The 15,992-nt window shown below is 46.7% G+C and overlaps 1 protein-coding gene across 13 annotated transcripts in view; it reads left to right on the top strand.

Annotated features, from left to right (window-relative positions):
* The window catches only part of LOC120893429 (potassium channel subfamily T member 2), a 154,949-nt gene that overhangs the window by 56,377 nt on the left and 82,580 nt on the right, over positions 1-15,992 (top strand). For 4 of the 13 annotated variants that reach the window (XM_040295299.1, XM_040295298.1, XM_040295294.1 and 1 more), the window contains exon 1: positions 10,647-10,833. The exons of 3 other annotated variants lie outside the window; for them this stretch is intronic. Coding sequence is in view for 2 of the 10 variants with exons in the window: in XM_040295296.1 (XP_040151230.1) it covers positions 1,230-1,450 (221 nt within the window). In the remaining 8 variants the exon portion in view is untranslated. Of the gene's footprint in view, positions 1-190; positions 1,451-10,646; positions 10,834-15,992 lie in introns of those variants that run through there. 6 more of the 13 variants (XM_040295307.1, XM_040295305.1, XM_040295304.1 and 3 more) reach the window with 4 other exon arrangements.

The following is a 15,992-nucleotide window of genomic DNA, read 5'->3' as shown; positions in this document are numbered from 1 at the left end:
GTTATCAAATGCATGGACATGTTTTTGTATTCCATTTTGTTTATTTTTTCCTCTTATCAGACACACAAGAAAACTCAATTTCGTAACATAATGCTGTAAAATTTCACCCATGAAGTGTTAATTTTCCACCCAGCATCTTTCGTCGCAAAATAAAAGAAACACACCTACCAAGACAACTTTGTTCTTTCAGTCAAAATTTTGCTCAACAAACACACCCAAAAAAACACAAGTGAAAATGTGATTTACCTTCACCCACTCCCTGGTTTTTGCGCGAACATAAAGGCCTCACCCCGTCATACAGGCCAGTGTGCGTGCGGAGGCGAATGCAATCAAAATATTCCAAAAATCTTGATCCAAAAGTACGCCCTACGATCGAAAAGGTAGAAGGGAGGGAGCTGCGTCAGGTTGTGTATTCTCGGTGCGGCCGTGATTTGTGTGTTTATTTCTTTGGCGTTGTATGTTTGCGCGTACGCGTTTCTTGGGAGGTTTGTTTTGAGCGGTCTGGAAAAGCGTCATCTGCTCTCCTTCACAGCGAAAAACACACCACCCCAACCAGCAAGACGGACGGGAGGGGGTGGCCAACAGTGCGTGCGTGTGTGTGTGTGTAGGTAATGGTGGTGGTTTTGATTTATGTAGTGTGTTGAGGGCAGGTTGAAAAGTAGTGTGACGACGGCCCAGGGTTGGTAAGTCGTGTGTCCTCGTGGTGTCGTGCGTACCGACGAAACGGGCGGAGGAGGGGGAGAGCACTCAGCACGGCTTCTTCTAGCGGCCGTACCAATGTGATCCAGTCAGTGGCAGTAACGGTGCGAGCTGGCAATCATCGCGGTGCGGCCAATATTTCGTCTACGCCGTAGATCTTCATCAGTCAGTGGCGCTGCGCGTCGCTCTGGAGATAATACTCGCCGGAAAAGAAAGTGATTAAAATCGAGCTGTGTGTGAAGCATCAAAGTGAAGTCGATTAGTGTGTGTGTGTGTGTGAGCGTGTTACTAATTAGCGTTAAATTAGTGCGTCTTAAGGGGTGTCGCGCGCGCTCTCTCTGAGGCGTGCGTTTGCCATACGCAATGCGGTACCATCGATCGTACGCTATCGCAGCTAGCGTCGTCGCGTAAGGCATGGCCGCGGCCGTGTGTCGATCGGCGGGAGCAGACGGAGCGACAAACGGAGGGCTCGACGGGAGTGGTGGTGAGGCAGGCGGCGCCACCAGGTGGTGCCAGGTGGCGGGGCAAATATGAGCAAGTTCCGTATCAGTTACAGTGCGCTGGGTATGTCTGAAGAAAGCTGCAACTCGACCAGCAGTGCGAAAGCATTACGAATCGTTAATTTTCCCCCAGAAACCTTCGATGGCACGCCGGTGGAGGGTTCGAGGAGGGGCTCGAAGTTTTTCCAGCGGCCCCGCTCGATGTCCGCCTGGAGCGACATCAGCCGCAGCAGCATGCGGCTGGACGAACGGTAACTATCGGAACTGCAGACTGATTAGCATCAAATATCGAATTAACCGTCTACTGTAGAGTTGGACTATTCAAACAACTCCCAGTTGCGGGCAAGAAGGACTGATAAAGTTATGATTTATTCATTGGCTTATCATTTCATAATTTCATTTACCAGCAATGTTTCTTTGGAAATTGACTGAACTTTAACCTTTCTCACTGCAATAACAAAATGTTGTATCGCGTCAGGGGTGGTCAATGTAGGATCGATTGAAACAATGACCACTTGTATAACACATGAGTGAAGATCACTAAATATCTATCCAATATGAAAGAGAATGATCAAATAGCAAATTCATCATTGTGATTTTCATCATTCAAATAGTTACCCCTACACCACCAAAGTAGTTTGTCAAACCCTGACCTCGTACAAAGCACGATATTGTCTACCCTAGCAGCATCAAAACACAAAACCCAGTCATTTCCACACTTCCCAAAAATTGATATTATACCGGTACAGAAAAGTTTTTCCATAACAAATAGTTCTTCACGACACGAGACAGGACGAGCTTGAACTGTGAGCTATTTCAACTGCTGGGTCGAAGCTGTCTGGCAGTTGCTTTCACAACCAGAAGGAACAATCGCTAGAGAAAAGGGTTCAATTCCAATAGAACTTTTCGACAACTCTTTGGCTATTTGTGCGACTGAGGTTTGGTGGTAGCTTGGGAAGGGGAGCTTTTACTGTGCGGAGTGGATTTATAAAGTTTTCCCGACGCTTTCCGAGCATTGGAGAAGAGTAATTTGTAATTTAATTCTGTGGTCAGTGTAGCATTTCGTAATATGCAAGCAAGTATTTGCGTCTGGCGAGAAGAACGAAGATGACAGGCGAGTTAGAAAGAACTTAAAATGATAATTTATCTTCATGTTCATTCCATAATTTCTTGCATTGAAACTTCCCACTCGTCTCAAGTCTAGACTTATAATCCGTTGTACATCTCAACTGGTTAGCGGAAAAAGTATAGAAGAAGAAGAAGGAAATTAATTTCTCTATCTTATCTTATCTTATCTTATCGCACAATCTGTGCTTTTTGCTCGAAGGGAGTCTGTGCAAATCCAAATAGAAAAAGCGCTCCCCTAAAGCGTTTGTCGTCGACAGATTCAGTTTTGCTCCTGTTGCAGAAGCAAGATTATTATCTTGTCCCGTTTTTTTGTCCACAGGGCCTATATGTTCTGCTTTAGCTCTTATCTGAGTGTGTTTTCTTCTCTTTCCTTTCGTTTTTTTGCAGGTAAGTGGCCCAACAAACATCCTTCTCCAGAAAGCCTGAGAACGCAAATGTTGAACAAACTTGTAAAGCAATCATTTCCTGCAAGCCGATACAAAAAGAAGTGTGGTGGAGTCGTATTACATACAGGCAAGTGATGTTGTTTTTTTTTTTTAAAGTCATTCTCCAACCAACGAAAGTGGTCCGGGATACGGGCGTGTAGTCCGGCCGTCGTCCTTGTCGTCGTCGTCGAGTATTAGGGGTTGTTGTTTGTTGTGGAGATTTATTTTAACCAGCAAGCTGCAGGAAATTTTAATTGCAATCCTAGCCTACTATGATGTGGGACGCTGTGGGGAACAGGGAACACACGTGAGCGTGAGGGTTGTTTGCAGCCACCTCGGCATGATAAGGCAACATGCAAACGACCTAACAGGTTGGTGAGAGTGTACGACGACGAACAAGAAGTGATGTTGAAGAAAGGTTTCATAAGCCGTGTGGAGGTGCCATGTGGACAACCCTGGCTGCCCGTGGGGACACCGTGCGTAATGAATATTAATCACCCCCAGCGTCACATTCGGTCGGTGCATAGCGTCCAGCGGTGGTGGTGCTGCTGCTGCTGCAGTTGCTGGTGCGCACACGGTAATAATGCGAAACATGTCCCGGGTCGAAAGGGGTTGACTCGTACTGCACGCAACCCAATCAAGCGATGCTTCCAAAGCGTTCAACGCGTGTGTGTGCGCATGGGGTGTCGCAACCCGGCGCGCAATCGACATTCGGGTAGGAATAAAATGCTTACTAATGAACGCATGTTGCACAAGCATTCAATTATGGAATTTATTACGACAAAAATGTAATAAGTCTTTGGGTGTGTAAAAGGGGAGAAGAGGTGTCCGCAGCCTAGCCGAGACATTGACACACTGTGCCCGTTTAATTGTACGCAAACGGGTGGTACGGGGTGGCGCCAACACGCCGGTCCCAAGACCGGTTATTTGGCCGCACGCAACGTAGCGAATGCATCTGGGATCTCGCTCGTCGGCGGCTCTGGGTTTTGGGGCAACGAACTAGTCACTCCGCGTGAGTGCCACATGGTGTACATGCGCACGAACACTGAGTGCCATGGTTGCGGCATGAACACTGAGTGCCAACACTAAGTAACTGACAGTTGGCGCTTGGTGATGTTTCACCGTTCCATCTTCGAATGTTCATTGCTACATGCTCTTCGAATTCATTCATTCTTGGTGTTCATTTCGCGCAGTACGAAAGCTTCATTACCGGAGCTTTTTCGAAGTAGAAAACCATTTCGTCTGCCCGCCGCGTGCCTTTGAACAGCTCTTTGAATTTGAATATCATCATTTCCTTCCCAAAAGCTCCCCTTCTCATTATATATGTGTAATGTGGGTTTTTTTGCGTTTATTTTTAAACATTCTCTTTTGCGTTCGAGTTTCGTGTTTGTGCCCTCAGCCGGAAGGTACTCAGCGAAGGTTATTCTTGGACCCGTGCGCGTCCGTGCTGCGGGACCATTTGCAGTTTCTATTTCGCAACCATCTCCACTAATCTCTGGTAATAATTACTCCACACGCGTAAGAAGCACCAACGACGGCGACGACGACGACGAAAGCGCGTCTCATTAACGGAAATATTAGCGCATAGTCGGTCGGTGGCAGTAGCGTGGTGTTAGGGCTTAGGGTGTAAAAATTAGAAAAAAGTGTGTTTGTTTTTATCGTTGGCATTTATTAACAGTGACTCCCGGCCGGTGGGAGAGGTGGGCTTGAGGCTCGTTAATTAGAATTTCGCTTTACGCTTTACTCCTACCATCGGTCGAGCCGAATATTGGCATGCAGGGGAGCGGACCAGAGTAGCCTTGGGTCACTTGCGCTGACCTATAGAAGTTGTGGCCGAATCGCTGGACCATATCGCGCGATGTAGTGTGCAGGCTCCTGAGGACGTCGACACTGTTTACACACCTTGAAGCAAATGCACTTTGTAATAAATCATTCATTCATGCTTCACATGCTTTCACACGCTTTCGTGGAAATTTGAGCCAGAGGTTTGGCAAGCTTTCGCAATGATTTTGGATGGCAAAAGACGCTTCAAAGTAACAAAGCCAAAAAGGAAGAGAGAAAAAATATCGAGCCATGTCAAATATGGGATAAATAATTAATGCAATAAAGTTTAAGTGCTGCCGAGTCTTGTGCGGGTCCTGGGTGCGAATGCTCACCCGCCTCGCTCCCGGGGACATATGCAAATGGACCTTTGGAAATGCAAAAAGGTATGCGACTCACTACACACTTTCATTCCCTCTTTCTCCTGTCGAACTGTACTGACTTCAGCTAAGTGTATGTTTTTCGTTTTTTTTTTGTTATTGCCAACAGTGGTTTTTTCTAACCCTGAGACACACTTTACCCATTTCGTTTCACGTCAATCGGCATCTTTATGAGCATGGAGGGACAGGGGAAAGTTGTTCCCCACGTGCATAAGAAAGCTTTCTTCGTGGAGCCTTCTTAGCGGGAAAGCAAAAGTGACAAAAGCGTGGTTGTGAGTTTTTGTGAGTATAATCGAGTTGAAAGGTGAGGCCGTAAATCAAGCACACAAGCCAAGGTCGGCTTAGAAACTGACCGTGGCGAACGGGACGAAACCGGGTGGTTGGAGGTCGGATTTTTTCGGATTATTTTTGGAACGCACTGATTGCACGGCTACACGCAAAGCACTCATAAAAATTGATTACGCATAAATGAATCCAAGCCGGTAGCGTGTTCTGTCCGCCAGACATTAATTGTTGGCTATCGATTTCAATCCTCACTTCCTGTGCATAATCGCCGCCTGCTGCGTTGTGCATTATGCCGGCGTCACAAGCCATGATGTTGCGCTGCTTCTCTAACTTCTGTGGTTTGGTTTATAACCATAGAAGAAGAAGAAGCCGTCGGCTGCGCATTATATGACATGATGTTTGTATGCCCATTCGCTCAGTACAAAGTTGAGCCCTGATGTTTGCTTCCTTCGCAAGCATATTTACGGCTATGACTGGTGGTTTGGTTTATGCGTTTTTCCCCCCTTACGAGTGTCTGAATGCTGGGAACTGCTGGCCTCAGCCACTTCTCTCAGTAAACTCCTTCCCGTCCGAAAGGAAAGCGTGGTAACTTCTCCGGCGTACATCAGCAAAATATATTCGGCGCTTGTTTTTCGGGCCGTTCCTGCAGGCGCTACTGCTGTTAAGGATGGGGTGACTTTTCTAAAGGCACGGCCTACTACTGTGTATGTGTGCTGCTGTTGCTGCTACTGCGAAGTGGGCCGGGCTCGGGGAAGGAGTCGGAGTGGCGACGATTCGCGACTGTAAAGAACAAAATACTGTTCCCCGGAATAATTAACATGTCCCGGTTGTGCTTTGCTGTCGCCGGGGCAATGTAATACACCATCCCGTTCGACACCGAAATGCTTTCGTCGCGAGCCGTTGTTGGTGGGTCGTTTGGCGCGCGCGCGCGCGGACAAAGAAATCAAGATGAGCTAAAGATGTTTGTTAAATACAAGTAAAAGAGCATGCCCAAAACTTCAGGCTTAATGGAAGAAAGGGAGGGTGCCCATTTTAAACTTTTTTAAAGCCGACTAGAAAGGTTTGTTCTAAGAAGATGAACTCTGGAATGAATTAATTGAGCAAACTCCATGGACAATGGAACAATTTTGATACACCTTTAATTGCATTGCAACTAAATGCGTTTACTGTACAAGATCGCAATCGATCGAAGGCACGTCCTAAACATCCTGGCATTCATTTCAAAGGGAGTGAGAAAATCAATTTTTCCCACCGGCTATCCACATCGTGTCATCGTGCCGTTCAGCTGTTGAAGAAACGTGGTCCATTCTGGTACAACTAATTGAATGATATTTCCAATTTATTCCTGCAATTAAAATCAACCAGCATGATCATCGGCTTCGACGTTTCCGACGTACTGGAAGGCGAATGGGGTATCGTATACCGTACCAGACACGTATACGCTCCCAAACCCACGGCACTGTTTACATTTCCTCACTCGTTAAACGTTTATTTACAATCTTCTCGTACAGCAGACGCATGCTGGGGGAACCCGAAGCGTTCGGCTTCGACTCGCCGGAGCAGAAAGTTAGAATGAAAAATTGAAATGTCGGCATAAACCATAAAGAACAAAAAATACGTACAAAACGCGACTGGGAGAGGTAGTTAGCGTAAAACACACAGAACAAACGCGCAAAGGACGTGTACCAAGATTTACTGATCATTCTGCCTCAGACAACCGGTTGTACGAGGTACGTGTCCGGCTTCGTTCTATGGTTTCATTCTGAGGTAAAAATAACAAAAAAGGGTTCCCGTGCTCAGATTCCTTCCAATTGCTCATCGAAAGTCGGCAGCCGCAGGCGAGCAATGATGCTCCAAATGGTGTTGTTGGATCATAATTTTTAATTAAATATTGCATGCCTCATTAGCGCTGGAGGGGGAACGAGTGGGGCCGAACCGCTGACGGGCGATTTTCCATTCCCCCGTGTTCTGAGGTGCAAATTGTTGATGCCAGCGTGTAGTTTCCTGCTTGCGCGAGCACGTGCAAAACGACGTTACAAGACCGATCGAAGGGAAAAATCCCTTTTTTATACGTTATTCTACCGCGGTGGGCGAAAGACGATGGGTGATGAAAGATACGGAGACTTTTTGATCGATTTTGAAGGATTATTCTGACCGTTGAGGAGTGATTGAATAAAGGGAAAAGTTTCAAACCATCTTCATCATCATCATCATCATCATCATCGGCGACATGGCGATCGGCAACAGCTGTTCTGATTACGGGTAATAGGGCAACAGGTCGAAAATGGGCAACAGAGCGTGTTTGCGTCTGTTCTTTCAAACAAATCCCTTTAGCTTGTGCGTACCTTCCTGTGCGCGAACGCAAAAGATAAACATCTCAAGAGCGCAGATGAAGCACACAGCACACGCACAAGCTGTTGAGTGATCAAACACTTTCTTACAAGAAGAGCTGAGCTAAGACACTCACTGTCCTTCGATGGCTTGATTGCGGGCGACTGTTTGAAGGTAATTAACTAAACGAGATTTAAAATGAGCCTTTCTCGAACAGGTCAACTCTAACAAAAACATAAATCTATTAAAGTTTATGAACCCAACCATTTGCGCCAGAAGTGTCTTGCGCTTGCAGCCGCATGGGCACGGCTCTTTGCACGTGGCGTTACACCTCGCACAAACGGTTGTTGTTGTTGAATAAACAGCGCCTTGTGGTGGAGAGAAAAGTTGCCGCTTTGTTGGTTGTTTGTAGAAGCGTGGTCTAGGGAAGAAGAAAGAAAGGAAGGAAAAAACTTTAACTTTATGGCGCAGGGTCACGAAGCAGTAAAAGAGTTCCCATCTTTGAGCAGCGTTTCCATGAGTTTTCAATCAGGGACCCTTGGTCACAAGTTTATCGTGTAGCACACCGAGGGTTGGTTGCTTTCGTACGGAGAAAGTTTTTTATCTGTTTGTGTCCGTGTTGCGGAAAAGTACACTTCTGCCAGGGGGTTTACGCTGGACGGAGCTGGCCGAGAGGTTCGCTGGGCAGTTTGCCTGTTTGCTGGCACACTGTAAACGTTGGTGTAAATCATGTGACGTGTGTGTGTGTGCTGGGTGAAGGGGAAAAGGGGGGGGGAAATAATGGTTCAACTCTGGGTGAACAGTTTGTTTTTTTTTCGGTACAGTAACCTACATTGCGCGTAAAACTATTTTTTTGGAAGGTTGTACTGCTTTTGGAGAGAGAATTTGAAAAGAACGATAGTGTGAGCTTTTTAATTTATAAAATCAATAAACCAAAAAAGCTTTCTTGTGAACAAAAACATCATAAAAGGCATGGCAAAATTGTCATAAATCAATCCTAACATAACCAAATTCAAAGTGAATGGAACCCCTTACAAAGCTTTCTGGGTCATTAACAATCAGAGTGGATTATACAGCTATAAAACTCAATAAAGTATGAAACAACTTCCCTCTGGTTTAGGAAGGCAACCATTTAAGTTTCATTATAACGTTGAAGATGTACACTCCTGTTAAATGAAGCACTTTAAATGAAAATATTCAAAAATTAACTCAAACACAACCTTAGACAAATCAATGCTTTTCAGCATTCAACAACTAAAGATTCGCACGAAAGCTTTTGAAGCTGAAGGAGAAAGTAAAAACATTGGTGAAAGTATTCTGCTTTTGCGGAGGAGAAACGAAAGATTCTTACCATCTGCACCGATAATCAGAGAAAGTAGAATCTTCTCTGGTTTACGTTCTGGAAATCCGAAGCTTCTGGCACGTTTGTCCAATTTCTCCTCCATTCCGAACACTTGCCACATACTTTCCATCACGATACTACAACCCCTTCCAGTGGGTTGGAATTTCCCCTGCCGATGAAAGGGAAAAGCTTGAGTTTGGTGTGAACAGCGCACAACAGCAGCGGTCTCGTTTTTCCACATTGCTGAAACTCTGCATACACTCTGCGTTGTGCTCTTTCTTTCTTGGCCTTTCAATCTCTCTCGTTTCACTTTCAATCGCCACACCAAGAGGATACAACATCGAGGAGAAGAAATCTTTCGCTCTCCTCGGAAAACCACAGCAGCGTCTCTGAAAGCTTCCAAAAGAGGACGCTTTCAGTTCGATCATCTCGTCGTCGTCTGTCTGCAATTCTGTGTGAGTGTGTGAGAGAGAAAAGATAAACACAGACCCATTTGCTCCAACGCAGATCGCAACGAATGATGACGCCGAGAGCCGCTCCGAAGCCGAACGTGTGCGCCACACAAAGCGCCACACTACTGTGCACCAATGGCAACCAACGGCTCATGCCGGTTTCGGGTGGCAGCGCGCGATTCAGTTGCGATCCTAACGTCCCCGTGCACGAAAGTTTGCTCCGTCTGTCGGTGTGTTGTGGTTCGCTTTCCGCCCGTTGTGTGTTCCGCTTGGTCGCTGGTCGTTTCGCGTGCGTGCGTGCGTGCGTCCGGAAGGAGTGCGTGCAGCAGCAGCTCACTCACTGCTATTTTTGTGGTTATTTTCTTTTCCCTCAATTTCGGGACGCCATTTTTTCCCCGTGTTGAATGTGTTTTCCTTTTGTTTAAGGAAACAAAACGAACCTTCATCAAACGTGTTCCCGGGACTAGAAAGAAAAAGGAAGGAATCGATCCTCGAAAGACGGTTGCCTGCCGGAAAGTACCGGAGCGAACCGGATATGTCTGTCCCGATTCGATTCCGCGCCACACGATTCGATTCGATTGTGGCCTTGCGCAAGTGAATCCGGTCGCGTGAAGCCGTGAACCTGTAACCAGCAAGAAGACACAAAGGAGAGATAGTGGGGAGGGTGTTTCGACAAGGGTTTGGGCAATTCGCTTGCCTTCCTGCACGGGCTTGCGCCACGCACCGTAAGTCGTTCGATCGAGCATGCCGGATACACGTTTTCAATGTTTGACAGTGTCGAGAAAACCTTCGTTAAACTGTGCATCTGTGTGTGTTTGTGTGATCGTGTATATGGCAAAAAACCAACCAAGTGAACGGTTCTTCAGCTCGATTCGTGACTAATCCTTGTTGTTGGAATTGGCTGAGACATTTCGTCTCCTACTAACTCGCTCCTTCTAGCACGCACTGTACTGTTCCATTAACAATCCACTTAATGTACGACTGCATTAATCAACGCGTATAATAAAAGTACCTTTCTCTTGTTCCTCATTGTTTCATTTCCCCCCCCCCGCCTTCTCCTAGCTTTTCCTAACACCCAAAAAGCGTCATCGATTGCGCACGGCAGCTCGCTGCGCTACAGCCACCACGCGTATTGTTTCAGTGCCATGTGTCGTCGCGTCCTTTTGCTCGCGTGTATGTGTGTGTGTGTTGCGTGTAAATGAATGTGTGATATCCAGTGGAGTAAATAATAGAGCTTTAATCGTCCGTTCCCCCCCCGTCCCCCCTTTGATCCACACATATACTCACCATCATCCTTTTGGCGGAGGAGAAGCAGGAAAACCTCAAAACCAACGACATCCATGTAACCGGGCCTAATCAACCGTTTTCCACTTCCACTCCCGGAACCGCGACGCGACGCTTCCCGTACGTGTGTCTACTACTGTGAATGCAGCACTCAAGTTGAACGGTGTTTTTATACGACTAACCCAGGTGATAAACCCAGCTACACACAGTTCTTTTTCTTTACAAACTACCATGCGTCTCCACCGCCAAGAAATCAGGAAACAGCCTCGTGCTTCTCGTGTCTTTAACCCATTTTCTTAACGCCCCTCTGTTTGCATCGAAGTAGTCCATGGTGGATTTTCGATAACAAAATATGATTTCCTGGAGGCGGTTTTTCTTTTCTGGTCACACCCCGAAAGCCCCTCCCCTGCCTGACCTTCTCTCCATCATTTAATCTAATTTCGAAGGTCAGAGACACAAAACCCAAACACAGCCTGCCGTGTTTGTCCTTTTGTTTTACCTACTCCTGTGACATAGGGCAGGATTTCGAATGACTTCCGGCGGGTTTGGCTTCCTGGTGGTTTGGCTTCCATCCGGATGTCGGATAGGAAGAAATATTGTACGTGTATTCTGTGTCTCTGTGAGCTGGTGTGCTGGTTTCCGTTGTGCTCTTCTTCACTGCGGGTCAGTGTTTACCATCACGTAGGTCGCGCTCTTGTGTGTGTGTGTGTGCCGGTCCTCACCACCTGTGAAAGTGGAGACAGTAAACAAACACTCACAGGACACCGTGCCGAACCGTCCGGTCTGGTCTCCAGCATCAGCTAGCGAGGCATAATTTGGTGTTTTGCAGGCTGTGTGCTGTTGGGCGGATCGCTGACACGGTGCGGAAAATCGATAATTCAACACGCGGGCACAGGCTGTAGCCCGTTTCCTGGCCCGTTCGGACAGGTCGGACGAGGACGTGCCCAAGCGCCTGTGTTTTGCTGGTGGCATTAATTTGTTATCAGATTGAGCCGTGGAATCAGGTGTGTGTTAGGATTTTGTATCTCACAGCGGCAGCGGTGGATATGGATGCGGCTGACAAATCCACCCGCAATGACACGATTTTCACCTTTGCGAGGCGTTGTAATGGCGAGGCGATCGACACTCAGAGGAATTAGTGTCGAGTTGACCTATTTGTGCCACCTGAGCTGTGTGTGTGTGTAGGTTTGTGCTTGTAAATTGATCAATTGATTAATGGAATCAACAAACTTTTACACCTCAGCAGCGTGCAGGTGCGTGTGAGGTGTGGTGTTAAAACGCTTCTAAATGCCAGTAAAACAAAGTAAGCCATGAGCACTACCAGCAACTGTACCAGACCAGATGGCAGTGGGACGCTCTACTTCAACGCTTACTACTTGCCTGGGTGGATGCAAAACGGTTCGAAAATTGATTGGAAATTGGTACGATTCTATTAAGCACGTGTTGGTGTGGAAGCTTTTCTGTGTTTGTGTGAATCAACAGCCAAAGTATGCGTTCCACGTGAGGCTTATTGATGAGTCAGATCTCGTCCGCTCGCTTGATTCACTTCGGAACCACCGGGGTGTTACAGTGACGAAACCCGTTCTTCACACGGCTTCAAAAAAGTCATCAATAGCACTCTGTGTTGTTTATTTTTTCATCGCTTACGAAGAAGCACGAGAAGAAGCAAAGAAACGAAGAAGAAAATTGACCTTGAACAGGTACAATGTCACTCACACACCGTGGTGTATGTGTGTGTTTGGTGTTTTTTTGGAGAGACATCCTTAAAAGCGTGAACGGTTCATGTCTGGAGAAGTGTATTCTGCATGAACAGACGATTGGAATCAATCGAACATCTGACCTTATGCATATGTACGTATGCCCGTGCTTTAAATAAATGGGCCTACATCATTCTTTGGATCGGGTGACACTTGTACCCACTTGCATCCCAATCTAGTTGCCAGTTCGCATTGATAGATCTCTTAGGTCGCATCTCGGGTGTGAAGCTATCGTCATCATTAGACGCCCCATAACGAGAGGTCAATCGATCGATTCTGTCCGTGCGCTATCCTTCTCCGAGCTATAGAACAACAGCCACACACACACACACACTCCAGCGCATACATTGTAGCGCTCTTGATGGTAATGAATTTTTCATTCCCACTCGAAACCGAACCACCCAAATCGATCGTCGATTTTGATAAGCGGCTTAAGAAGCACCCGGGCTGCCCTTGAAAAGGGACGCGCAAAGGGATGGGAAATGGAGAAAAAACCTCCCAGAGGTAAACTGATAAACACTGCCGCCCTTTTAGCTGGGAGTGGCCCCCGTGAGCGTGTGAGTGAGTGAATGCCGAGATAGTTGTCGAGCTGTGAAGATGGAAATAAGGCTGAATAATAAATAGCGAACCCCTTTCCGCCCTCCCATGGGGAACAGGGGAGAATCTCACGGCTGGTGCCGTGACCAGGATAATTTGGATGAATAATCAATAAGCTAGCGGGGTCTCTCTCCCCCCCCACCAAATCAGGGAAAGTAATAAACGATGTGCCTGCGTGTGTATGCATATACATCGGGTTGCTTCTCCAACCCCGTGAAAGGTTAGGATTTAATTCTGCATCAAACAATATGGCGGCCAAGTGTGAACAAATGGATAAATCGGGCTAATGCCACGGGGCACAAACATTCCACATCCACCGCTGTATATCGATACCATTCTTGATTTTCACACGCTTGAGCGTATTTGATTAAAAGCCAGTTCATGATGTGAACATTTTATTTTTGAGCGCTTTATCAAACACAAGCACACACTGACATATCAAATCGATTCGATTTAATCCCCCCCCTCAACTAATCCAGTGACGTCCGTTGAAGTGGCTTTTTTTACGATCATCACCCTGTTCCCTGTTCCATTTGCGTGCGGGTGTGTACGTGACGATGCTTTTTTATTGTGATCATCCGACAAACGAGATGCATCATTCGCAGTTTTGGAATGTGAGTGGGGTATGGGGTCTTTGTTGGGGAATATTTTTATTCTCTCCCACCTAGCTTCATACAGCGGTTACCGGTTCTTGACAGCTTCCCAAGGGACTCGTTGCCCAAAGGCCGGGAGATGGAGAGATCGTTACAGACACACATTGCCCTAGAGCCCGAACCGCCCAGGACCGTCCCATCGGACCCATGAATGTCGAGAAACTTTAACAACCAAAAACTCCACTGGACCAACATTCCAACGAGCGCTGTGTGTGTGTGTGGTTTTGGACGGTCGTTTTATGACGATGACTCGCCATATGGTCAGCTGCACTGTGTTCGGTATGGTTTGTGATTTGAAAGAGAAATCCCTTTGGCTTTTGCGAAAGTGAATCTCGAACGGAGGCCATCTTGGTTTTGTATGATTTCAATTATTCAATCCCAGAACAGTCGTACGGTCGTATGGCCGCTTTCAACCGATTTCCGAGGGAGGCGGACATTGAAATAAGAGCCCTTCGAAGGAAAGCCATCTGGTTGTTTGGTTGTACCGGAAAAGGGTTCATAATTCATTAGAGCGAAAGAGTGTATGCCATTCGCCTTCAGCCGTCCTACACTGATTGACTTTCTTTTTTACGACTTGCTTCAGGAAGGGCCAGGAAGTTCAAGGCTCCAAGACTGGAAGCAGCTTGTTGCTGACAAACTTACACAATGCTGTAAATTAGAGTTAATAAAAGTGTAGTCCGGTTTTCATCATCGTAAAGTTTTCAGACCTCCGTTCCAACTGTGCAGTAGGCGGCGTGCGAAATGGCTAATTAGCATCGCACTAACGCACTCATCTGCGTATTACTCAGCCGTTTTTCTTCACGCAATAACCCGGTGAGTGGGAAATGGCGCAAAAAATTAGCGCTCTAGACCATTCACACACACTTCTTCCTCGCCATCTTCCAGATGGGGATTATTATTTGTTGAAATTAGTCAACGAATGTTTGTTTACATTGTTTGTGCGCCCTCCTGCCGGCTGAGGAGCAGCGCCCGCGAGCGATTTATTTGCGTACGGTCCATGAACGATTGCGCGTTCGTGCGTGTCATGCGCGGACGGTGCCGATGCATTCCATACACCCTTCCCTGCGCGTCCCGTTAGCTCTCCCTGCAACTCGGTAATGTGGTGGAACCCATAAATAAACTGGACGAAGCACCCCATTTTCGCTCAGTTCAGCAGAACGAAATCGATCAACGCAACATGGCGAGATGATGCTGCGGACCACCACCGACCGGACCACATGTGGCCGATCCCGAAGACCTATTATTGGCGCAAAACCGTAGCATTGTGGCTTGCGGAAATCAGCTGCTTGCGCTTATGCTTGTACTCTAGCATTGGGCCATGAAATGTCAATAAATTACGGACCAAATGGATCAGTTTGCGTCATTTCTGGGAAAGGAACTCCAGCAAGCGGGTTGAGATCGCTGCGAGGGCCGATACTTCACTGTCAAATAAACTAGCTACAAGTACGCTCACAAAAGATGGTAAACGTAAATGTACAGCGAGGTAAAATGTTTGGCAGTTTTTTTTAAAGAAGCCCATACATCTTCACTAATACATTACAAAATTCAACGTAAACAGATTGAGTGATAGAGAAAAAAACGCATTCTCACTCTTTTGTGGAGCATAGTATTATTTTCCCTAGCAGCAAATCCTTCCAGCCAGTGGCACATCTAGTATCTATCCTCATAGCTCCTACTCCCCCAATCCGCTTGTGTGGTGTCAAATTCAAGGTTAACTCAATCAAACGCGACACTATGGACTGCTATGTTGTATCGGACTGCTGTGTGACGGAGAAGGGACCGAGCCCAGCTGAGTTGCCTTGTTGAAAGTGATCAATAAATCGTTAAGACGAGTGTACAGCAAAAGCACTTTTGCTGTCCGGATTGCATGACTTCAGGCGCACTGTACAGGGAGGTGCATAGATTCGTTGAAACTGTGTGTACAATTGCGCCTTGTGCTATGCAATTTGCATGACAGCATGAGGTTTTCTTAGGCCCTCCTTGACAGCTATTTTCCCATTGCTTTCTTACACTTTTCTTGTTACTTCCCTTAATCAAGCAAAAGAAATGAAAGCAAATGGATATGAAATTAATGGGGTTGTTTTGCGCACTGTTATTTTCATCAAATTCACCATCGGGTCAGTGTCACCGTGTTGTATGGCAGCGGGCAACAGATACATTCCAGCGTTCGTTCGTGTGTCGCATGAAACGAAATACCTTGTTAGAGTCATTATTCTGCCACCGTGCCATGCCATCTTTTTTTAACCCAACCTCCCGCGAAACGGAAACGGGAAAACGAACAACTGTCCGTTTGTTGGACGCCTCATTGTGGTTTCGTTTTCTTGCCATTCGCTTTCCA

Source organism: Anopheles arabiensis, chromosome 2 (genome assembly GCF_016920715.1).
Source record: "Anopheles arabiensis isolate DONGOLA chromosome 2, AaraD3, whole genome shotgun sequence".
NCBI classification, from domain to species: Eukaryota; Metazoa; Arthropoda; class Insecta; order Diptera; family Culicidae; genus Anopheles; species Anopheles arabiensis.
Note: the sequence above shows the minus strand (reverse complement) of the source record. Positions and strands in the feature narration are given on the sequence as shown.